Genomic DNA, 26,426 nt, shown 5'->3' with positions numbered 1-26,426 from the left:
GAGTAAACGGGGAAAAAACCCACAAATCGATTTAACAACGCATAGTCTCATAAGTAATCATGAAAAATAGATCAAATCGACTGATTCATCAACATTGAAGTTCTTGGTTTCCAAAGTACACGACTATCATATAGTCCTTTCGATAATAGTATTATTTATTATCATTATTATTCCATAAAAAGAAAAGGAAAAAACGAGGCGGCATAAAATTAACCGGTGTTCTGTAATCCAGCAGCAATACCTTTCATGGTCAAGATAAGTGTATCCTCCAAACCAGGTGCATAGTCGCTTGTCGGATTCAGCTTGACAAGTTCAGCAGCTTTCGATTCCATATACTCCATGGAAATATGAGGCCTCAGCTTCACATGGTAGTTCGGGTCACGAATCCTCTTCAACGTGTACGCCTGGCATGCGTTCAACGTTGTAATGTACGAGTCTCTCAGACGAAGCCTCTGCTTCAAATGCGGGTCCCCTTCTAGAAGATCCTTATGCCCAGCAATCTATTTAATAAATACAAACACATTTTTTTCAAACTTTCTTGAAAATACCATATTTATATGTTAAATTAAGTTAAATAAAGTTAAATTACCTGGAGGAGAAGAGTCTTTGTTTCCTCATAGTTGGACCTCAACCGCTCGCCGAACGACCACAGGTCTTCAGAAACGAGGAGTTTGTCGTAGAGGGCAGCAATGCCTGGGTCTCCCTTTGCGAAAACCATCTCCACTAAGTCAATTGTGACCCTGAAGAAAGGCCACTGGTTATACATTTCTTGCAGCATTTTGAGGTTACGAATGTCTTTTTCGATTGCGTATTTGAATCCACCGCCAAAGCCCAGCCAAACGGGTAGATGGAATCTCGTCTGTGTCCACGCGAAGATCCACGGAATAGCTCTCAGCGACTCGATACCTCCGCTCGGTTTCCTCTTCGACGGACGACTCCCAATGTTCATCCGCCCGTACTCCAATTCCGGCGTCGCCTAAAAAAAGAATCCACAAATTTCAGTAATTATATCAAATAAAATATAATTTCAAAACAAAAAGAATTTTGTAGGTCCTTACAAGGCGAAAGTACTCGACAAAACGAGGCTCTTTGAAGACGATGGAACGGTACTCCTCGGTTGCAAGAACTGCAATTTCATCGAGTAGGGCCCGCCACTCGGGCTTGGGGGCCACAGGTGGGTGCATACCGTGCTCCAGCGTGGCAGCAGTGAACCGCTGGAGCGTTCTGAAGCATAGATGCTCTTCTCCAAACGACTTCTCGATGACCTCACCCTGAATAGTAACCCGTAGAGATCCATGGATAGTGTCTGGCGGTTGAGACAAAATAGCAAGGTGAGTGGGCCCACCCCCTCGTCCAACAGTTCCACCTCTGCCATGGAACATAGTCAGCTTCACGCCGTACTCCTTGGCAACCTTAATAAGCTCCTCCTGAGCCTTGTACAGCTGCCATGCTGCCGACAGTCTGCCGGCGTCCTTGCCAGAATCGGAGTACCCGATCATAACCTCCTGCTTGCCGTCGATACGATTCCTGTACCAATCGACGGAGAAGAGGCGCGCCATGGCGGCGGGTGCCGCCTCCAGGTCGTCCAATTTCTCGAAAAGCGGGACCACCCGTAGGGCCTGCTTCACGCGGCACTCCCTCTGCAAAAGCTCCACCGCCAGCACATCGGATGGCGATGTGGCCATGGAGATGATGTAAGCTCCGAAGCAGTCCGACGGCAGCTCTGCGATGACGGCAAATGTGTTCAAAACGTCGGCAACCTCCTCGGTTTTGGGGAGGTCGTTGCCGAAGAGGGGGCGTTTGCCGGAGAGCTCAGACAAAAGCCATTCTTGCCTCTGATCTTCGGACCAGTCTCTGTAAGAACCGATGTCTAGGTGTTTGGTGATGGCGTCTAGGACGTCAGTGTGTCGGTCAGATTCTTGCCTTATGTCGAGGCGTACAAGGGAGAGGCCGAAGGTGGAGACTTGCCGGAGGAAATCGAGGAGGCTGCCATCGGCAATGGGGCGGTCACCACAGGCGCAGAGGGATCTGTAGCAGAGCTCGAGCGGCTCCAAGAACTGCTCGATGTTGATATAGGTTGCGTCTTCTGGGATGTCGGATGTTTCTTGAGCTAGTAAATGGCGGGAGCGCTCGCGGGTTTGGTAGAGCTTATCACGCACTTCACCGAGGATGACACGGTAGGGTTCGTTTGGTGGGATCGTTTTCCAAAACTCTGCATCACAAAATAGAACGTAAATGTTTAGAGAGGGCATAATGATGCGTAAATAGATAGTTCTAGAAGTTTGTAGATTGTGGATGCAAACCTATGTAATGCTTGGCGTCTTGTTTCGAAAATTGAAGGAGTTCGTCTGCTCGAACACGAAGCTCATCGCTGCAGCGCCACATGGACAACTAGAAAAAAAAAGGGGGGAAATGTAGAGTCAGAAAGCTTGCCACTCAACTTGAACAAAATCAAGATAATAATTATAAAAAAAAAATAATGAATATACCTCAAACATTAGATCCTCAATTTGGGAATAGTACAAGTTAGCAGCCATCATTCTGGCCAACAAGCAAACATCCCTAGTGACCTCAGGAGTCACCCTTGGATTCCCTGCAATTCGAACAATAAAGGTCTCAAACATTAAAGCTAAGGAAATTAATTTCAATTATGTATGTTGTATAGTGATGAACGGTATCAATTCCGAGTAATGGAGAAACTAAGTTTCTGTTTGAATCAAGAAAAAAATACTAAGTAAGAAGATGAAAGGACTATGTTAAATAGATTTTATGCTTGTTAGGAGATAAAATACTATGTAAAATGATTTGGGGAAAAAGTGAAAATATTGTCACTAGAACAAGGAATACACTTTCCTCAAAAAAGTGCCGGAAAACTACACGTTAAAGAACAACACGTTTTCTATATTCTTCAAATCTAATTCCTCTCCATCCTAGGTAAAGAAAATGATGTTCCACAATCAATCATCCCCATTTTCCTTAGAAACTAAACATACTAGAGATTTTAAAATTCTTTGTTTTCATTTGCTTTTGCATTTTCATTTTCATTTTCCTCAATTTAAAATCCATGAATCAAACAGAGTCTAATAGTATAATAATGTGAAAGAAATATACCATCACGATCTCCACCCATCCAAGACGAAAATTGAATTAGAGGGGCATTATAGGGAACACGTTCGTTAATCCCAATATTCTTGAGCGCTGTATCTACACGCCGCAAAAACTTGGGTACACCTTTCCAGATTGTCTCGTGAAAATAACTCATTCCTGCCCTCATTTCATCTTGTGGGGTCGGGGCTGTTCTTCGGATCTCATCGGTTCGGAAAGCAGCTTGAATCTTTATGTACATTCGAGATGATAGTTAGAGATATAATAGATTTGATGTATATATTATTCGAATACTGAACGTTCAACATTATATATAATCCAGATAAAATAATTACCTCTCTTTGTAAAGCCTCGTCGAGCTCCTGTTTATCGTCCGGAGTAATGTCTTTGGCGTATAACTGGGCCAAGCAATCCCGAATCCTGATCCAAAGGCAAATTAGCCTGTTTAAATAAAAAAGGGTTTTTCGTTTGGATTTAAGCATTAAAATAATTTGAGATTTCCGAACCTTCCATGTTTCTGAAGCAATGATCTTCTTACAGACTGGGTAGGATGAGCAGTGAAGACCAAGTCAACTGTCTGATTCTTCAGTGCATCGAAAACTTCTTCAGGGGACTTCTTCAAATCGAACACGAGTCTCTTAAAAGTCTCTTCAATGTCGGATTCGGTAGTGGCGGAGTTTTCGTCGGTGTAATCTCCTTTCTTCTTTTTGTTCCTTCGGCGGTAAGCAATTTGCACTTCCTCAGCTAAATTGGCCAAGTTGAGCATGTGAGAGAAAGCTTTGGCTATGACTATTGAGTCACCTGGGTCCAAACTAGTCAGTAAGTTTCCGAGCTCTTCCAACTTTTTAGGGTCGTGTTTGCCCTCGTACTCGGCCGAAAGCTCGTAGCATTCTTGCACCTTTGATAATAGAGCAAAAAAAAAACATAAGATACCATTTAAGAAAATATACTCGTAATATGATCAAGCCAGTCCCAAAAATTAAAAAAACGAAATCAAGTTGAGATTGATTGTTTACTCAATAACGTTATCTTAACTACAATTTCGTAGATCAGAATTAACATAATAATTCAATTTTGCTTCGTACACTTCAAATTTGAGTTCACCAGTCAACAAAAATTAGTGCCAACAATAACCAAGTAATGGCTATAGTATATTACTCTCACATCAAAGATCAAGTTTCTTTTCATGTATCAAAACCAAAATCAACACTTCATTTTAGTCCCAAAAAAAAAAAAAAAATCAAAATCCCCAAAATGGGAACTGGACAAAAATAAAAAAAAAATAAAAAAATTGCGTACCGTCTCCTTGAGATCTTCACCATGCAAATCCTGAAGAATATCGAGAAACCGATCCAAAAGCAGGGCGTCGTATTCGACAAGCTTGTCATCATCGGACACTTTTCCGGGGACCAATAGCCTCAACTGGGCATCGATTGATGCCAACTTCTCCAAATTCCTTGTCGCCATCAATCCTCAACTATTTAAAAAAAAAATTAATTGAGATTGTAACTACAGAAGAAATGTTCAGATTCGATCATCGGAGAAAACAATAAACGACGCATCTGCTTTTTTTACATGCATACTGTAAAGTGTAAACATGATTGACTGTTTTTCCCCCAAAATTGAAAGAGTGCTGACTAAGAGTCAACGATAGTGTACCTGAATGCTGAATCGGTTGATTGTAGATTTCCGGCGAAGGGAAGAAGGGGATCGGAAACGGAGGAGGTAGAGAGAGAGAGAGAGATGTGAGAGAAAGTAGAGCAATCTGTAGAGGATTTATAGAGAGGGGAGAAAGAGAGAGTGATGAAGAGTTGTAATTGTATACAATTACTGTAGAAAAGATATGTAGAGAGAGAGACAAAATCGATTTATTTATTTTCTTTAATGGAATAATCATAATTTGTTTTTAAGTGGGAAGAAAAAATTATTGACTTTTCCATATTATTATACTGGGAAAGCGTAACTGCTTATTTGATGGCACCATATATACGTTTGAGTCGAGTGACACAATACGTCACCGTTACGATTTTTTTTAATACAGATAAACATCTATAAATTAATACAGTCGAGGCCAGAGAAATTCTATTACTTTAACGAATTATTAAATTATTGAGATAATAATATAACATGTTTTCACCAAGTCGGGACTAGAATAAACTATTAGTTACTCGAGATTATTAATTTATCGAGTTTCTACTGAACATCTATTCTTTTTTTTATTTTAGCTTTTAATGTGGAGTAATAATTAGATATAAGTTCTCAATACCAATAATTAAATATTTTAGTGCAAATTACGGCCATACCTTCGAGGTAATGTTAAATTACAAAACACCCACTCATGTTTGGGTAATGTTAACTATCCCTCAATTATGTATATTCTTACGGAAAAAACACCATTCATATATAAATTTAACACCGTAAAATCTAAAGTGTAATTTGTTAAATTTCTTAAACATGAAGGATTTTTCGTAATTTCGCCTGAGCTTAGGGTTGTTGTAATTTGCCCAACATTTTAAATCTTTGTATATTCGTTGGTGATTTTTTGTGCAACTTAAATCACTATAATCGAAGTTTATACCATAAAGATAAGGTAAATATATCAATATTATACTAACACATAACTTATCTTAATATATTGTATTGCAGGGGCGGAGCCACGTTCTCATTTTTTATATTGTTTTAATATTAATTCATTTTAATTAGTCCCACCCAACTAATTTTGTGGTGTAGTTTAAAGAGTTCCACTATTTATATTTTGGATAATATACAATTTAATTTATACAATTTAATTCAGATATACAAACCTTTTATTTAAATCAGGTACGAAAGCAAAAATCAGCTAACCCGAACTCTTAGGAGATGTTTGGTATGTTTGCAATGAGAATTTCTAGTTTTCAAATTTTTTGATGGAAAAAGTAGATGTATTAGTTTTTGTGTAGAAAATGGGAATATGTTTGGATGAAGTGGTATTTTTAGTTTTATGTAGGTGTAGAAATGAGAATAAGTTTGGTTGTGGTGAATTTTCTCTACGAAAGTACGTGCAAAAGTATAATATAATGATGAATGATGATGATGGTGATTATTATTATTATTATTATTATTATTATTATTATTATTATTATTATTATTATTATTATTATTATTATTATTATTATTAATGAGATGGGAGAAAAAATGGAGGAGAGAGAAATAGGTTAGTAGGAATTATTATATGTTTAAAAAGTGGGAAAAGTATGAATAGTGTATTTCTATTGGAAAAATTGTTAAGAAAAATAGGAATTTTCAATTGAAAATTGTCAAACAAACATAATTCCAGCTTTATGTATAGTATAAAACTGGAAATTAAATTTAGAAATAGAAACAAACATACCCTTAGGATTTGATTTGATTTTTTTTTTGGCATAGGTTATTACATTCAAAATTTCATTTTTTTGGTTTCAACATAATTGAAATTAATGCTTTTAATTCTGAGTTAAAAGAATGGGTTTTCTAATCTTTAAAAGCAGAATACATGTACTTTTTGCATGCCGTTGTTTCCCATGTACAATATTTACACCTACTAAAGAATATCCGTGAAAGATGCTTTTTATTTTATTTGATTCCATTAAGGGAATAGTGCTTTATTTTATATTTTGTTTTTGAGAAATGCTTTACATTGTTAATGGAGGGAACAATAATGATTTTATTCTTAGGCAAACTATATTAAAAAAAAGTTATTTTTTTGGATTAGTTAATTCACCCCAAATTTAATCAATTTTTGGTAGCAATTTGTCTTTTGTCTCTCCCATAAATGAATATTAATATGTTTTTCATTTTACTGATATAGAAATATATGTTTGGTTCGGTTTCTTTTTTACTTTAATTCTTTCTCCGAAATAAATTCGTGTTCGTTAAGGTTTCCGAAAAAAAAATCTCAAAACAACTTCTACAGTTTTTCTCTCATTCAGACATGATTTGATTGCTATACGAAAAAAAATGACTGCTACAATAAAAACTGTCATCACTAAGAAACAAACAAATATTACTTTAAATTTCAAATTCTTATTCTACAATCTATTTTTACAACAGCTTGAACCATGATTTGACAGCTACAGCACATATTATTTCATCACAAATTATAAATAAATATTACTTTTATCCAATTATTCCCTCAAAATAAAATAAACAAACTCCCAAAACGAATCCAAACATCATCACATTATTTTTAAATAAAAAAGGTCAATCTATAGATCCCGATATTCTTTTATATCTCATCAATTAAAATATAATCAATAATGCACCACAAAATAATGAAAGAGTTCTCTAACAAAATAATAGGTTTATTATATAAGTTTAGTTGAAGATTCGTCACAATAATTAAATAAAATAATGAGGGAACTCACTATACTTCACCTTAAAACGATTGATAACATGCAATAGCTATAATTAAATTAGATTATCCAGTTGTAGTTTGACTTAAAAAAAGATATTTTAACTATACAGTTTCTAACACTACTTCTATATTTTTTTATTGGGTAAATGGATTTACTAGATGCTCAATTTTTTTTTTTATTTTGACAATTTTTTTTTTATTCCATTATTGATAAGAGTTTTGGGGATTCAAAACCTTGTACGCCTACACAAGGAAAAAGAGTACCCGCAATAGTAGTAAATCATAACGAGATATATCTAGGTTATTACACAAATGCCCCAAAAGAGGGTTAAGAAAGCAAAAAACTAAACAAGCTAAACTAGGTTAATGCTGAAAATGAAAATTGTTGTTTTGACCCCAAGTGGGGTCAAACTGCAAATAATCAATTTTGGTGCTGTCCTCCAAAGAGGTCTGTGGAAGAATCAAAAATTGCGGCTGGGACCCCAGGTGGGGGTCAAACTGTAATAAACATAAATTTGTAAAATTTGGGTTGCTCAATCAAATTATACCCATCATGGACTATAAGTTGCAATGCCCAATTTGTCGCTGACGAATCAGCCCGAACCTCAAACGGCAAGCTGACGCCGGAAAAAAATCTTAACTGGATTAGTGGGTATAAGCCCATTTGGCCAGACGATCCGCCACTGTATTTTCCTGCCTCACGACATGATGAAACTGAAAGAGAGGCACAACCTCCTGAATACATTTGCGAAAGATGTATTCTAGCTCCCATGCAACAAGTTTTGACGAAATCGCATTTATTACAATTTGAAAAAAAAATTCAAAAACAATTGTAAAAGTTTCCTTCCAGTAAACATGATCTGACTATTACAATAAAAGAATAAATAAACATTATATATTTTTTATAAATTATTCTTCTAAAATACATTTTTCTAACATGTTTAGACATGATTTAACTACTACATCGTCGTTTTTTGTCTCCTCCTAAAATATAAAATAAACATTAGTCTCATTCTCAGACTTTTCCAAAAAGAAAAAAGAAAACTTCTTCCTAATCACTTTTTCCATGAGCACATAATTACTCATTTGAATACGTTTTGCCAGAGGAGATGTATCATGCAAAGTATGTATCATTAAGAAAATTTCAGATGCATCGGCATAATTTAAAAAAAAAAAACATGTATATACATACTAATATTCAATGATTAATTCAATTACCTTATGAATTTGAACTCATGAGATATCGAGATATATCATTTTTTAAGAGAAATATAAGATTGCAACTGTAATTTTTAGTGTTCAAACTAAGTCTGAATTATTATTAAAATGAAACTTGATAGTCTATAAAATCCGAAAGGGACTTGCTATTTACATTTTGAAAATTGATATTTGCGGTTTATAACAAAAAAACACTTTATCTCTTTAAGAGCCCAAAACTTTCCAAAAAATCCAAAAACCCCCCAAAATGCGTAAAAACCCAACTTGGGCGCCCATTCATGCAGTGCACGCGCAAGTTGGGCGTGCAAGCTGCATTTGGGCGCCCGAGTTGGGCGTCCAGTGCAAATTTTTTTTTTTTTTTTTAATTGAACGCCCAAGATGGGCGCCCAAGGCGTGGGCGTTCGTACATGCCTTGGGCGCCCATCTTGGGCGTTCCAACATATTTTTGCGAGAAAAAAAAAGGCCTACAAATCAATTTGTAGGGCTTTTTAACATGAAATTGGTTCCGTAATCGACCTACCCAATGCATATTACACATAAAAGAGTCGAAATTACATCAAAAAATCGAAGCCCAACCCTTCTTCAAGCTTGATTTCGAATTTTCGATATTTTTTTTTTCTGCTATTTGCAGTTTTGGGGGTTTTTGGATTTTTTTGGAAAGTTTTGGGGGGTTTTGTTATAAACCGCAAATAGCAGTTTTCTAACCGTAAATAGCATTTCATAATCCGAAAACAAAGTCGTGTTTTGCTATAGGCGGCAAAAATTTTGTCGAACATTATAAACATTATCGAACTTTAAGGTTTATGTAGAGTTTGAGGACTTGCTTGGATTTTTGTGAATACATGTAAATTTCAAGTATTAAATATATCATATTTAATATAAAATATAAAATGAGATGCTTAAAACTTGTATTATTTTGAATAAAATTTATGAATATTACTTATTTTTGAATTTTTTTATCAATGCCTTGAGATCGTGCCATGAATCCCCGAAATATTAAGTGCAATACATTATTAGAATAATTTGAAATAATTTAGAATTTTTTGTGATGGTTAAAATATGATACAATTGTAATATATATGATTTTTTAATTAAAAATTAGTAATATAATTTTTGTATGCAATGTTTTGTGCAATTAAATTTTGTTTCGCGACGCTGACTCGAACCCCAAAATTTTAGTTGGTCCCCTATATTTTGATCTGGTTCCGCCCTTGAGTATTCCCTTCTTTCTTTTTTCTTATTACGTAGCTTGAATATTAATAATGCAATATAATACCAAGAGAAGGCATGTTTGATGACTTTATTTTTCAAATTATTCTTCTAAAATACGTTTTCCCAACTGTTTTAAATATGATTTGACAGCTATAATGTGTTTTATTTCATAAAAAAATAAAAATAAATATTACTTTCATTCTCAAATTACTCACTCAAAATATATTTTCCAAAATAAAAATAAAAATGAAAATAACTCCCATAACATATCTAAACATTAAGAATAGTTGTTATTCTCCTGGAATATTTGCTTTGTATTCGACTATGCATCGATCTCTGGGAATATTTTAATTATATATGGTTCAATATATTGAATCCAAATAACTAATTAAAATTTATAATTCAATCCGACTATTTACCTAAAAGCTTGGGGGCATGAAAGGGCCCAAATTTAAAGCAAAAAGTGTATTAAAATAAAATCCATTAAAGAATTGATTCCTTTTTCATGGAGAAAAAAAAAATCAAATTTTATTACAGATGCATCAAAATGAAAGAAACAATAAATGCAAGGGGCACAAATAAAAAAAGAAAAAGAAAGGACTTCGCAAAAAGTATTGATAGTCCTAACTCTAATTATTAGATAGATGGCTTATTATAGCAAGCCATCTTTTTCCACTAGTGAAGAGAGGTCTTAATATAGCCTACATGTGACGAATTGGCGACCCTCTCAAGTGTACCCAATTCATTCACAACCCAACACCTCGACTCGGCCCGATTGAAGAAAAAGCCCGCACACTTACAATCCAACGTACATTTCCTCGAACATTCCTCCTCTTTCACGGGCCCGCTTCCCCTAGTGTAATGTATCAAGAAATGGTCAACCCCTTCCAATTTATAGTATTTAACATCACTTGATTTACAAGAAGTTATAATAGGTGGTGCACAACTCTTGCTCCATCCCAACACCCCATTTGGAGATGGGCACCCCACACATTGGTTATCCTCACAAAGCCCGAACCCACCGCATCTCATCGGCAACTGGCATGCCAAGATGGAAGTCCTACCGAATAGTGTGTACGTCATTTCCCAAGCATTGTAAAACACCTTGTCGTAAAATGTGTGCGCCGTCAAACCCCCGTCCACACCCAATCGGAGATAAGTCAATGTAGCATTGTATTTGGGACGAAATAAAACACCGGCTCCACCACCCGAATACGCTAGCCTTATCTCGAAGGCGACATCACCAAAGTCGGGCTCGACTTCGAGCGTCATATTGTCGAGGACTTGGTTTCCGGAAGAGGGAAAAACAGTCAAGCTATAATATAACATGGGCTTGTTAGGAGAGTTCTTACTCGTGTAATACATTTCGAATCTTTTAGGCTCCAAGATCAGGCTGTAAGGTCCATTCTTGTTTTCCGTTTCAGAAAGCCGGCTCACAAGTTTGTTTGGCCCTTTTAGTTTTAGGGATTGGCCCACCAACAGAGTATCGGTTGGCGAATCGAAACTTTGCCAGACGAAATTGCCCTTGGAGTCATAGAGTACCATGTTGCCATTCGGTAGCAACCTGAAGCCCACGACATCCTTGTTGGCCGTGTTCGTCTGCCACGCGATCCGGCCGTCGGCATGGGCCAAGACTAGGTTGCCGCTAGCGCCGAGCGCGAACGTGGCATTTTCTCCGACGGGATTGCCGCGGTTCGCCTCCCAAACCCAACGCATCAACGACTCGGATCGCACGGTGCCCATACGTAAGGCCAGAGTGTAGGCACTCGGCGTGGTGTTGTAGAAACATAATTGGAAGGGAGACCTCGCGATGGATAGAACTCGATAGCTGGCATCGTATTCGACAATGTAGGGTCCGAATTCTCCTTGATTTACAAAATTGAAAGTTTGGGAAGGAGGTACTAGGCCTTGAGTGAATGAGGGAAAAATATTGATGAAGATGAAGATGAAAGAAAGAGCCAAGAAACTAGAAGATGGCCACATTTTTTTTTCTTAACGATATTTTGATGTTTAATTGAGGAAAGTCTACTTTTATAGAAGATTGGGAAGAATTATTTGGACTTGTATTCGAAGTATTAGTCGCCAAAAATGGAAAATTCTTTCTTTCGCAAGTGGCCACATGTTTTGGTCATACGTTCAACAATGATTGTAATGTCACTACTACTACTTTTCTAAAGAGTTAAATTGCAATAAATTGTGTACATATATCGGATAAAGTTCAACTTCGGAACAATATTTTGAATATTGTTTAATGTTATGTGGATGATATTCGATCCAGCTAGAAAACATTGGCAGTTAGTAGGGGTGCTAGTTGGAACGGTTTTTGATCCGAAATGTTTTGATTTCGGAACATTTTTTTTTATATTCCGGCTTCCGAAATTCCGATTTTCAAAATTTTCCGATATTTTTGGATTGGAATTGAAATTATATAAAATTAATTTGGAATTTTCGATTTCTGATCCAATTTAATTTCTGAAATTAAATCCGAAAGTTTCCGATTGTTTTTTTCCGCAAAATACACCTATAAATAATATATATTGTATTATACTTATTTTCGGAAAAATACACCTGTAAGTTTTGTTTTAGGATTTTGACATAATGAATTGTTGTTAGAAGTTTTATTGTATATTATGCTGTGTTTATTTTTATTATTTTTTTTGAACATAAATTTAGTAGTTATTAGTTTTACTTTGATCTACGTGGATGTTTTTATTTTTGGAAAATTATGAACATTTTAGAAAATTTCTGCTAAGTTTTGAAATGTTGAAGCTTATGTGATTTCCGATGTTTTCCCGAAATTCCGAAATTTCCGGACCTTTAGGAATTGGAATGAATTTTTAGATTCCGAAAATTTTGGAATTGAAATTGGAATTGATTTTGTACTTTCGATTTTTTTTGAAATTTTTCCGAAAAGACTAATTTCGATCCGATCCATCCGACTTTCATCCCTAGTAGTGAGATTCAAACTCGGATAATTTACTATGACCAGTTTAAATAAATAAAATAAGAGGTTTTGTAAAATTATGGTTTAATAAAATGGATTTTATTCATATATCAAAATACTTGATCAAGATCATTTGATGTTCTATTTTTTATATGTTCTACCGGAGATGCCAGTTATATAAAATAACTTAATAAGATAATATAATAAAATAATAAATATTATTAGCTTAATTAGATTATATATTTTTGGAGGCTACGGACGATCACCGTTACGATGGGTACTATGTAACTCATGACATTTGGCTAGTTTTTCTACACCTATAAACTGAAGACAATGTATTGTATTTTACACACATGGATATATGGAACAATACGTTATATTATCTCCATACTTTGTTCTATTCTTATTAATTGTATGTTTTTTCTTAGTTTTACAATACGTTATCAGCACCTATTTTTGCTCTAGTTTCTTTTCTAGTTAATAGGGACAAAATTAATTAATAGGATGCCGAATTTTATCCTCGGAGATTAGTTTTTGACGGTGATCCAAAAGAGGCGGATATTTCAACTTTGATTATGAAAAGGGAGATACATTATATTTTATTATTATTTAAGTTGAAAAAATTAACAATCGTATTCAAATCTCTTGATTGTGGATTATTAATTTTTGAGTTATTAAAGTAAAGGTGAAATGTTTTGACTGAAACGTTTTTATGTGTTTAAGATTTAAGGATTTGAGCACTTGACTTGAACGTTGAGGATGTATTCCCCCGGCTAATTATTATATATTAAGGTAAGTTACAAACACAGCCTGGTGTATGGTTAATTTACGAAAAATCCCTCTTGTTTATTTGGATGATTACATCTACCCCTCTTAACTATGATTTTTTCAGAGACCTCCATCCTTATGGTATCAAATTCAACATAATCATCTAGATTTCGTGGAATGTGCTCTAGTTTATACTCGTTTTGTGTAAAAATATAGTTTCTTATGCACCACAATCTGATATATACAAGCCAAAAAACACATATTATGATCATCTTGCTTCAAAATGTAGAGTTCGAATGGGATAAAACGGGTACATAAGTGATAATAATCCACATAATCTCGAATATTCCACTAAATTTGAGGAGTTACGTTGAGGGGGTGATTGTAATTGTCCAAACAAAAGAGAGGTTTTCGTAATTTGACCGGACCTCAAGAGTGGTTGTTATTATGATACGTTATTATTATGGGGCCTTAAGACATTCCCTTGGCTAATCATTATATATTATGATGATTTTTATTAGGCTGCGGCTATTTGCAAGACTAATTTCACTTGTGCAAGACCAAATTAAAATTTTCAATGTATAAATACTATATTACTCTTATTTATTAAAAAAAAAATAGAAAATTCCAAATGTGTAAGACCAAAAACTCAAAAACACAAAAAATCCTATCACAAGACCACAAAACCACAAAACCAACTCTCATCTTCTCCATCTTCCAAAACCCACAAGACCTTTCTCCTTCCTCCTCCATAAACCCACAAAACCTAGACAATCAAAATCATCAAAACTTAACAAATCTTACAAAGATGGCAAGTATGGAGTCAGAAGACATCAAAATAGAAAATTCTACGATGGAAGAACCCAAGAAGGTATGCATTTATGGGTTTTTTTTAGCTAAAATATCGATTTTCCAAAAACAATCCCGCGCCAACGAATTCGACATGTACAGGTCGAATTTTACATGTAAAAATCGACATCTAGATGTTGATTTTGAGGTATAAAATTCGACATTTGAATTTGTGCTATAAATTCGACATGTCAATGTCGATTTTTACCTATGAAATTCGACGCTTAAGTGTCGATTTGTAGCATAGTTTTTCGACACCTTGATGTCGATTTTTACCAGTTTCAAATTTAATTTGTTTTTCCTCTTTTTTTGGGCAGATTTAGGTCATGTGCGTGGCGAGGCTGGCGGCGGCGGAGATCGGCGGTGGAGCTTGGGCGGCGGAGCTTAAGCGGCGGAGAAGGTGGGGGTAGGTAGGGTTTTGGGGGGGGGGGGGGGGGGGGGGGGCTGTTTGTCTTCTATGTTTTCTTTTTTTATTTTTTTTTTCCTCATTATTTGTATTTGGTCTTGCATGAGAAGAAAAAAAAACCAATTTAATTTATGGGCATATTTGTCATTCCATCTTAATAAAATAGAATCTTTTGGAATCTTTCTTTAATTTGGTCTTGCACAAGTGGAATGAGTATTGCATGTAGCCGCAGCCTTTTTATTATTATGGTGCCTTAAGACATAAGTCCTTGGTGACAAAACTTATTAGAACTAAATGACGATCCTATCTAAACTTTTGTTACAAGTCCTTTATAAAATTCATTCCGAAACTGTCCTATATGAACAAAATTCAAATTTTTTGTTAGATGTTTTTCACATGGATTTAGAATTTTGCTACCATATTCATTATTTTCGCTTTAATATATTAGACCCGTAGTCTAATAACGAGGATAACACTCGAATTGAAGATTTTGAGTAAGTGGGTATTTCCATTTATAGTACTATAGTTTTCACGATTAAGTACTATAACGATATATGTCAGATATAAAGGCTCGAGCCCCAAAATGAGTACATAAAATTATTATATTATATCTTTTTATATAAAATTTGAATATATATATATATATATATATATATATATATATATATATATATATATATATATATATATATATATATATATATATATATATATATATATATATATGCTTCATATTTGAGGACCCTAACAATAAATACCCATTATTCTTTGGGGGCTAATTATAATGCATAGAGTTTGGGGCCTTAGGCGTAGCATAATTTTATAATTAGGCCTAGAGTTAGGTTGCATGATTTTTTTCAAGTTTATTTGAGTTTTATTAAACTTTCAAACTTATATTTGATTTTGGTTTGAAAAAAATAAAAAATACAAATGAAGCTCAAGTAACTTAATATTTATACATATTTTATTTTTCTAATCGAGTTCGAGCGCAAGACCTTCATATCTTTGTGCGCATTATTGTACTTAACTTTTACCCTCAATGTTTTTTTTGCAACCTAAAGCGAGACACATGCTCCCTAAATCAACTGACATGATAGAGGCGGAAATTTAGGGTTGTTCCTTTATTTATACCTTTTACGAAACAATTAATTATGTACGAAGGCGAGAAATAGACATTAGTCCCGTATGGGTATAGCTCGGTTATTTTTATACTACACCCGATGAATGTTACACTGAGTGAATTTTTACCGTTGATCTATACATATTAATGTAAGTGTACGTGTGTTTGTATATACGTATATTTTACAAACAATGTATATTTATCAAAGTAAAAGTTTATTAAGATGAAATCCATTCAAATATTAACTTATTTTTCTTGCGAAAAATAATCAAATTTCGTTATGAATGAAGAAATATGAAATTGTTTTTATGAAAGAAACAGCAAAAGTGAGGGCATCCAAGTAAGCCCTCTTTTCACTAGTGAAGAGAGGTCTTAATATACCCCAAATGTGTCGAATTAGCGACCTTCGTAAGTGTACCCAAATCATACACAACCCAACACCTCGACTCGGCCCGATTGAAGAAAAAGCCCACACACTTACAGTCCGACGTGCATTTTTTCGAACAATCCTCCTCTTTCACGGGCCCGCTTCCCCTTGTGTACTTTGTCAAGAAATGGTCGACCCCTTCCAATTTGTAGTATTTAACATCACTTGGTTTGCAAGAAGTTATCTTAGGTGGTGCACAACTCTTGCTCCACCCCAACACCCCATTTGGAGATGGGCACCCAACACATTGGCTATCCTCACAAAGCCCGAAACCACCACATCTCGTCGGCAACTGGCATTCCTCGCCGGAAACCCTAGGGAATAGCGTGAAGGTCTCTTGCCAAGCACCGTAATCCACCTTGTCGTAAAATGTGTGCGCCGTCAAATCCCCGTCGATACCTAATCGGAGAAACGTTAACGTGGCATTGTATTTGGGCCGAGATAAAATACGCTCTCCTTCTGGATACGCCAACCTTAACTCGAAAGCAAACGCATCATCCGTCTCCGGTTGGACATCGAAAGTCAAATTGTCGAGGGTTTTCTTTCCGGAAAATAGATAGTCTGTCGAGTCGAAATATAACATGGGCTTCTTAGGAGAATTCTTACTCGTGTAGTACATTGCGAATCTTTTGGGCTCCAAGACCAGACTGTAAGGCCCGTTCTTGTTTTCCGTCTCAGAAAGTCGGCCCACAAGCTTGTTTGGGCCTTTTAATTTTAGGGATTGGCCCATCAATAGGGTATCGGTTGGCGAATCGAAACTTTGCCAGACAAAATTGCCCTTGGAGTTGTAGAGCACCATGTTACCATTCGGTAGCAACTTGAAGCCCACGACATCTTTGTTGGCCGTGTTCGATTGCCACGCGATCCGGCCACTGGCGTCGGCCAAGACTAGGTTGCCGCTAGCGCCGAGCGAGAACGTGGCATTTTCTCCGACGGGATTGCCGCGGTTCGCCTCCCAAACCCAATACATCAATGACTCGGATCGCACGGTGCCCATACGTAAGGCCAAAGTGTAGGCACTCGGCGTGGTGTTGTAGAAACACATTTGGAAGGGAGAATTCGCGATGGACAAAACTCGATAGTTGGCATTGTATTCGACGATGTAGTCTCCGAACGATCCTTCGTTTACGAAATTGAAAGTTTGGGAAGGAGGTACTATGCCTTGAGTGAATGAGGGAAGAATATTGATGAAGATGAACAAGAAAGAATGAGCTAAGAAACTAGGCAATGTCAACATTTTTCTTCTTGATAATATGTTGATGTTTAATTGAGTAAAGTCTACTTATAGAAGATTGGGAAGAATTATTTGGAGTTGTGGATAATGCTATTTTATAAATGGGAAGTTCAAATCACAAAGTATAGTCATCAAAAAAAATTTGGTCAAAGAAGAAATGGTGTATTTAAATAGGAGTGGCCGACAATTAAAATGTGCATTTTGCAAGTGGCTACATATTTTGGTCGTATCTTCATACTTTAACCCCATACAACATTTATTATAAGGAATGAAAATTTGCTTCAAACTATATATTATATTTTATAAACTTCAACTTTTATACAGTTATTTGAAAATTATACGAAAAATATAAACTACACTGGGTATAAGTAATGTTCGATATATTCAGCATAAGAAGTGTTGATAAGAGAATTCGAACTCAGATTATTTGACTGTATACTTTCTAATTCCATCAACTAGGTCAACCTTAAGCACTAATTCAACTAAAATAATTTGATTTGAATACGCAAGTGGTAATTAGAAAAGGTCACGTGCATTTGTGGTGCTATATATAAGGGTAAAATTGGATTATTGAAAGCAAGAGTTGCATTGGATCCTTTGCAATTGGTCAGTATATTTACAAACTATGTGCTGGAATAAGTTAGAAGATGTGTATACTTTCAGCATTGATTGTCAGATTTGATTTTAGATCTTACATTAATTATTTAATCCAATAAATGAACAAATTGATTATGCACAGTTATGTTAAGTGGGAATACTTTTTGCTAATGGTGATATTAGGTAAAACCGCACCGAACTGTACTGTAATTTCGATAAAAATTGAAATTTTGGCATTAAAAAAAAGTGTACCGTTTACCAAACCGAACTACTTGGTACGGTACAATTTTTTACCGAATTAATTCAGTTTTTTCGGTTCGATACCGATAAACCGAAAATATATTTTCTTATTTTTAAAAAGGTAAAAATAAAAATATTTAAACTAATTTCTTCAATTTGACATTCAAATTTCAATAATCTACTTATTCGCATGGCTAACATGCGCTCTACTTAAAAATATGGGTAACCTGCTCTTTTCTTTGCTTGTAAATATAACATACCTTATATATGATATACTCTTGGCTTTAGTAATTTGTTATAGATAATTAATCTTTTACCCACATTTTCCGTAAGAAAAGAAGGACTGTTGTGTTATTATGGGATAAAGTTGGGGTATAGATATAATAATAATTTTATAAACTTGGCAATCAAGTTTATGAAATGGGGGATAACTGAGAAAGGAGTGACTCAGACTTTCTCTTCTCCGTCATCTTAATCCGATTAATCTTTTACCCACATTTTCCGTAAGAAAAGAAGGAAAAATTTAAAAATTAAAGGGTAAATTACAACCACCCCTGAGGTATGGTCAAATTACGTAAACCCCCCTCTTATTTGGATAATTACAACCACCCCCTCAACTCATTAAAATTAGTAGAATCTTCGAGATTATATGGAATATTATCACTTTTCTACCCGTTTTATCTCATTCGAACTCTACAATTTGAAGCAAGATGATCATAATATGTGTTTTCTGGCTTGTATATATCAGATTGTGGTGCATCAGAAACTGTATTTTTACACAAAACGAGTACAAACTAGAGCACATTTCACAGAATCTAGATGATTATGTTAAATTTGACACCATAAGGGTGGACGGGTAAGAAAAAATCATAGTTGAGGAGGGTAGATGTAATTATCCAAACAAGAGGAATTTTTTCGTAAATTGACCATATCTCAGGTGGTGTTTGTAATTTACCCAAAATTAAGAGGTTGGCAGGTGACGTAAATATGTTGGGTCCTGAATAAGATAATATTTGGGCCTAATAATAAATAAATAGTACAATCAGGCCCATAAGAATTTATGTAATTACAAGTTGAAAATGTTGTTGATGTAAATATCCTTTGTAACTTTCATTTTTTCTTCTTGGATTATTGATAGTTAGTCATATTAACATCCAGTTGTGCAATCATACTATACATAAAATCTTGGGTTAAACTAAATTTATTAGGTAATTAATGATATCACTTTCCTTGAGGTGGTGGAAATTGTATGGAATGTATTGGAAATGGTCTTTTTTTCGGAAAATTTTCATTTTTTTAAGTACAAAAAATGGTTATAATTTTCGTTCCAAAAAATCAGAATGCAAAAATTCATCCCGTTCGGAATGCCTTGGAATTAGTAGAATTTCGAAAATTTTGAAAATTACATTAGTTTATAAATTTTTGGTCCCAAATTCGGATATAATGGGAATTTTCACAATATTTTCTATCTTGTTTGAAGTTTTGCATGAAAATTCAAAATAAAGTTCCACAAAATGCATTAAGTAAAATCACATGTAGGAACAACAAATTGAAACACGGTGAATTTATGATACCCATTAATCTTTTCTAGGGTTTTCATTTAGTTAACCCTTCGGTATTTCTATTTTTCATATAAAATATAACGTAATTTACATTGTGGAATTACAAAATATATCATAAAACTATATTATATTTCGAAAAATAATCGAAATATTCGGAACTAAAATCGAATCGGAATTGGAAGTTTCGATAATTTTATATATAATTTCGATTTTGTTCCAAAATAAATTCGGAAAAATTGAAAATCGGAATGAACAATATAGTTCCAAATTCGGATACTTTTGGATTGAAATTGGCCGAACTCGAAAATTCCATTTCGCTGAAAATAAGATAAATGACCATAATACCCCTACAAAATAAGTAAAATCGTATTCTTTTAACTTCAACCCGGCTCTTCCCTTTGTGTACAATTTTTAAAGCAATTAATTTTTCTCCAATTCAAGAAGTTGGAATTTTATGATAAGTTTGTTTCTTAGATGGAAAATGAAAAATAAAAAATAAACTGTTGAGCAAAAATGGGTACACTTAGTAAAGCAAACTGAACAAGAATTAAATAAATAATTGGAAAAGTGGGGACTGATTAACAAGTTTCACTATTGAGTTTGTGCCGTTTTGAATATTGTCTAATCAATCATTCAATAATGTTGATTAAGGCTTTTCACCTAAATCATTTTTATTTATTTAGTTATTTTATTATTTATTTTCCGGATTCTGTCACAAGTGAAATTTAATGAAACTATCCCAAAATGTGAGAACCCTGATGCATGAGGGACCATACTCCTTAATAATTATTTTTCAATTTTCATGTCTCTTTTATTCAAAATTTGACAATTAAAGTTAGGTTTTTTTATCCGGATTTTGACTGGAATTTGCGTATGAAATTAATTGTTGTGTTAATCTCGGTACATTTCTTTTCTTTCTTTTCTTTTCGTTTTTTTCTTTTTCTTTTTTTTTTTTTGTTTTTTTTAACAGACTTATGATACTTTACCTCAAATATTTTTGTGATGTGCGCGGGGCTATGATGCATGAAAACTTCTATACACATGCGTTTCCACGTTTTAGAAACGTTTTGGAAACTGAAACGCCATGTCACATGTCGGAAACAATCCATTAATATTTAAAAGTTTAGGGGATGTTTCTGATAATAAAAAAAATTGAAATACGTTTCCACCCAAAAAAATCCTACACCCGTTTTAAATAAAGACTCAAAATTGCTCACGCTTAAAAAAATCGTAAATTTATGCTTTTTTTTCACTTCTAGTGGTGTTTTAATAGTCTTTGTAGACGTCAATTCAATACTGAAATAATACATAATTTTCCCCCGTTGTAATTTGTGAAATGATAATTCGGTTCAGAACTTGTAAACTATATATAATTAGTAGATATAAATTATATATTTTTTTGAAATGGTGAATTACAACCACCCCTAGGGTATGGTAAAATTATGAAAACCCTCCTCCTGTTTGGGTACTTACAATAACCACTCTCAACTATAAATTTTCTTACACGTCCACCCTTGCGGTTTCAAATTTAATGGAATCTTCTTGATTATAAGTAATATTATCACTTTTGTACCCGTTTTATCCTATTCGAGCTCCACATTCTGAAGCAAGATGATCATAAGATGTATTTTTTGGCTTGTATATATCAGATTGTGGTGCATCAGAAACTGTATTTTTAACCCAAAACGAGTACAAACTAGAGCATATTCCACGGAATCTAGATGATTATGTTGAATTTGACACCATAAGAGTGGAGGTGTAAGAAGATTCATAGTTGAGAGGGGTAGATGTAATTATCCAAACAAGAGGGAGGTTTTCATAATTTGACCATACCTCAGGGGTGATTGTAATTTACCCTTTTTTCGAAATTATGGATGTACCCCTATATTTTTAATATTTACACGTTTCCCCACGTTTCCGTATCCAACTCCTTGAAAAACTGACTTTCCCCGTATCCATTTTCCCTTTTCACCTTGTTCGGCGTTCCCGTGTCTGTGCTACATAGGTGCAGGGCCATTAGTTATTTTTTTTTTTTTTAATTCTTTTGAATCAAAGAGAAATTTTGTATGAAAGATAAATCAAAAAGAAAATCAAAAGAAAAAGAAAATTTTCAGGGGACACAAAATTCTTTCACAATATTGATTGAGCATCTTGGGGACTACTTGTTGATGTAGCCATTTCGAGTACATATTCATTGTCAATAAAGTTCGGCAGTAGCAATTATATATGTGGGTCGGGTCATATTCTGTTTTTTTTTTTTAACATTAATTAGATAATAATATTAAATCGTTATTGAAAGTAAATCAATTGAATAGAGTTTACCTTTTTACCTTCAGTTTTTGTGATATATGATACATATTTAAGGAAATAGAGTATAGTTCAAAAAGTATTCATTTTTACCTATTTACCTTCATTAATTAGAGAATATTCATTTTGTATTTCAAATATAATTCAAAAAATATAGTTGAATTTGATAATCAATTGTGAATTCATAGAGCATAAAAATTTTCAGAATTTTCCGAAATCGTATCACATTTGTAATTTTGGAGATGTATCGAAAATTTTAAGAAATTTCCGGATGTGTGTCGGAAAAAATCCAAATATCTCTATGTAATAAAATTTATAAAACATTTATTGAGTAACCAGGTAGTAAAAGTAAAAAGATAAAATCTAATGTCAATTTAATAAACAAGGAGCATAGGCTAAATTTGTCCATTGTTTGCAAATTAAATACTTTATAATTCTAAAAATTAAGTAACAGCAAGTATAAAGTCCTAAACCAAACACCTACAAATAATAAATATAATATTTTATCCATCTTTTATTACTATTGGATTTTATTTCAGATAGATTCCTAATTCGATAGAGGTTCTTTAAAAATGAAAGTTATTTGATGTTTATGGTTTAATAAAATGGATTTTATTCATAATTATATTTCATGTATCAAACTACAGTAGGCTGTGTAGCAAGAATCAAGATCATTTGACGTTCCATTTTTTGTATGTCAATTGTTGTCATCTATGTAGCACGAACACAGAAACGGCGAAACGGATATGAGAAAATAGTAGGTCTAAAAAATGGGGATAATGGAAAATGGGGAAATGTGTAAATATTAAAAGTATAGGTGCATGTTTATAAATATGCTAAAAAATATAAATAAGATTTTATTTAGGGTAAATCCACTTTCCGCCCTTGTACTTTTGTTCGGTGTCACTCAAAAATTATCCATTGCATCGATTTGTCCCCCGCACTTAAAAAATTATCTCAATGTGGTCCTCGCTGTTAGTTGTCAGACATTTGACCTTAATACCGTTTGATCTAAGCTATGAAATTACAAAAATGCCACCTCTCTCAGTTTAAATAATTATTAAAAAACAAAAAAATAATAATAAAGTAAAATAATAAAAAATTCAAGACGACGAGAAAACATAGTTCACGACGCCAGCCACAATTTTTGTTTTTTTTTTAGTTTTTTTAATAATTATTTAAATGGGAGGGGTGGTTTTTTTGTAATTATCAGACTTAGATCAAACGATGTTAAGGTCAAAGGTCTGAAAACTAACGATGAGGGCCACATTGAGACAATTTTTCAAGTACAAGGGGACAAATCGATTCAATCAAGAGTAGAAAAGGATAAAAGGATATTGAGTCAAAGTATAAGGGGAAAGTGAAATTTACCCTTATTTTTATACATTTCAATACAAATATATTCAAATATATATTATTATCAAATATCAATTTGAAATTGATCATTTAATCATTTAATAATGTACATAACTAGTGAAACAAAAAAAATATTTGAAAATTCGTTATTCAAAAATGTTTATAAAATTTCAGAAATTGTAAAATAACGCATAAGGTGTCCGACAGATGTCCTCGAGTGCTGTGTATGAAACATATCTGAGACGCGAATACATTAGAAGGTTGAATTTTTCGTACTCCATAAGTTGTCATAGTTGTAATAAGATAATCTAATAAAACAAGAAATATAATTAGTTTGATTATTAATAATAATGAAAAGCATCAAATTATAGATTTCATGGTGCCTTTTACCTATAGCTGTAACCTAATATATATAACAATCATTTTCAATTAGTTTAATCAAAATCTTTAAGAGTACTCAAACCAAATCATCCTAGATAATGGAAAATCCTACCTGAATTCCTAGAATTAATTTTAGGTTATACAGTTGGTAGATTCCCTCGTTTTACAGTCTCTTGCTACCCATTTGGGGGGCAAATCATCACATTTATACCATTTTTTAAAGGATTATAAGAATTAAATAATGGGGTCATTAGCAATACACTCCTCCTATAGATAAAAACTAGTGATATGTTCATACCATAATTATTTCTTTGTGAAAACTTCCTAGAATATTTAATTCCATTTTTACCCCTCTAGTAAGTCACGTTTATTTTTTATATTTATCCAATATTTTCAAATTCCTATTAATTATGCACTTAATCCCACTAATTAGGTTTAATTATGTACTTTCCCTAATAAAACTGCTCCTAACTAAAACAAATTAAAAAAAAAAAAAAAACTGCAGCATCGTCTTGAATAACACACAGAGATTTGGTTTTCCCCCAAATCAAAAACCGTCAAAAAAATCGAAATCCTCTCTTCCAATCTGAAGTCACATTCCAAAATCGAAGATATTTGGTAGAACATCGTCCACACACTTTACCCATTAATAGTCATATTCTGCAGTAGTTGTGTTTCGGTAGTCATAAACCAGTGAAGTTGAGTTGCATAGTCACATTCGAATCTGGTTTCTGAAATGAAGAAGAAAGCGTCATAGAAGCGTAAACGAAGACCCAATCCTCATGACATTATGCATCTTGATGCCGGTAAGTCTGTCCACCTAATTCTTATTTATTTGCAAATCATTTTTTGTACAATCTGGAAATTCCAAAAATAATTTTTTTTTGCCCGTAGATCCAATTTAATTTCACTTTAGGTGTTTTTGGGGGGTGATTTATGGTTGCATACACAGACTTTCTGGGGCAGCATTCACGTTACCATCATGACTATATGTGACTATGTTACATACACATTGAATTCATGGTTGTTCCGATTTTATTGAATCGTAATATTATGAACGTATGCTCAAATTGCAGTTACAACCAATGTTAATGTTGTTATTAATTGTTAACTTTTGCAGTAGAAAAATGCTCTGATTTGATTGTGTTATAAAAATCTGTAACTAAATTAATGTATTGTTATAGTATTTTTATGTAGTCATGTTGATATGAAGACTTGTACATGTCTGCATGTTGATGTAAATACATGTATATGTCTGCAGATGTGACCGTATATCCAAATTAGATCCATTTTGTTGTTTCATAGTGGATTTACCTTTGTATAAACAAAGTTTTTGGGGCAGCAGTCATTTTTGGTATCCGTTCCAATTTAACCTTGTTTAATGACCTCCACTGATATAGATGAATAATGTAGACTGAGTTGGTAAACTGTTAATTACAAGACAGTTTCTGATTATGTAGTTAAATAACCACAATACCATCATGACTATATGTGACTAGGCCTGAATATGTAGTTATGTATTTATGTAGCCACATTACCACATTAGCATGGTATGGATTTACCCCATACCACATTACCACATTTGTTGATGTTACCCAATAGCCACATTTACCACATTACCACATTACCGCAGGATTGATGTTACAAAGTCATTTAAACCGAGAGATGGCTTGGCATTACGATGGTTCGCAGAAGATAGCGTGTGTTATCAGACACAGTTAAAAGTGAAGCTGCTTGAGTGCTTGCAGGGTGAGTCTTTGGTCGACGTTAAAGATGTTGTCCGCCTAACAATTTTGCTCCTCATGTCTACAGTTTTCTTCAACACATCTACCGAAATAGTTGCATGGTGGATGTTCAAGTACGTGCGAGACATTGATCAAACGATGGCGTACAACTGGCCAATGGGTATAACAGAGTTCCTTCAGAATCAAATACACATTGCAAAGGAACTAGACAAAACAAAGGGTTGTATTCCACTAATCCTGGTTAGAATCTTATACTTCAATCTTTCATCAAATGTTAGACACACATCATTTACTAAATAAAAAAAACTGATTATTCCCGTTGTTTTTTAAAACTGCAGTATTTCATATGCAAGCGAACCAAACTTGTTCAGCCTGTCACAGAAAATGCATTCCCTCGATTCCGGCGTTGGGTAATACAAGAGCTGGCTAATGTTATATCAAGTACAGCCATAAGAGACATTCAACCCGAGGATGTGAATGACCAACCTTTGGTGCCAACACATACAGAAACTCAAGTCCTAACCGGGCATTTAGCCATGCAAGAGAGCAGTGACGATGAAGCCGATGATACATATGACGACAG

At 34.0% G+C, this 26,426-nt stretch overlaps 2 protein-coding genes and 1 pseudogene across 3 annotated transcripts; all 3 read right to left on the bottom strand.

The window, feature by feature from the left end:
- Positions 1-30: 30 nt before the first annotated feature.
- Positions 31-5,064, bottom strand: LOC105968070 (phosphoenolpyruvate carboxylase). Its single transcript, XM_012992682.2, has 10 exons — positions 4,765-5,064; positions 4,405-4,582; positions 3,612-4,003; positions 3,441-3,525; positions 3,112-3,334; positions 2,490-2,593; positions 2,304-2,391; positions 1,059-2,212; positions 590-976; positions 31-500 (listed from the first exon to the last, which is right to left on the bottom strand). Exons 2-10 carry the CDS (start codon positions 4,570-4,572, stop codon positions 210-212), a joined length of 2,892 nt encoding a protein of 963 aa, XP_012848136.1. The 5' UTR covers positions 4,573-4,582; positions 4,765-5,064; the 3' UTR covers positions 31-209.
- Positions 5,065-10,357: 5,293 nt separating this feature from the next.
- Positions 10,358-11,974, bottom strand: LOC148765966 (epidermis-specific secreted glycoprotein EP1 pseudogene; annotated as a pseudogene). Its single transcript, XR_016029028.1, has one exon. The product of XR_016029028.1 is annotated as an epidermis-specific secreted glycoprotein EP1 pseudogene (transcript).
- A 4,218-nt stretch (positions 11,975-16,192) lies between these two features.
- LOC105968089 (epidermis-specific secreted glycoprotein EP1) lies at positions 16,193-17,747 on the bottom strand. Its single transcript, XM_012992706.2, has one exon. The coding sequence runs from the start codon at positions 17,656-17,658 to the stop codon at positions 16,351-16,353; it is 1,308 nt and encodes a 435-aa protein (XP_012848160.2). The 5' UTR covers positions 17,659-17,747; the 3' UTR covers positions 16,193-16,350.
- Between the last annotated feature and the right edge of the window lie 8,679 nt (positions 17,748-26,426).

Source organism: Erythranthe guttata, chromosome 13 (genome assembly GCF_056151865.1).
Source record: "Erythranthe guttata isolate IM_541 chromosome 13, IM_541, whole genome shotgun sequence".
Classification (NCBI taxonomy): Eukaryota; Viridiplantae; Streptophyta; class Magnoliopsida; order Lamiales; family Phrymaceae; genus Erythranthe; species Erythranthe guttata.
This window is presented reverse-complemented; position numbering and strand designations above follow the sequence as displayed.

Excerpts from the sequence above, each read along its gene's own strand:
- LOC105968070 (XM_012992682.2), bottom strand. The coding sequence starts at position 4,572 with ATGGCGACAAGGAATTTGGAGAAGTTGGCATCAATCGATGCCCAGTTG. Across the intron at positions 3,526-3,611 it reads TTGCTTCAGAAACATGGAAG|GATTCGGGATTGCTTGGCCC; the intron begins GTTCGGAAATCT and ends CCTTTGGATCAG. Across the intron at positions 2,213-2,303 it reads AGACGCCAAGCATTACATAG|AGTTTTGGAAAACGATCCCA; the intron begins GTTTGCATCCAC and ends TTTGTGATGCAG.
- LOC105968089 (XM_012992706.2), bottom strand. The coding sequence starts at position 17,658 with ATGTTGACATTGCCTAGTTTCTTAGCTCATTCTTTCTTGTTCATCTTC.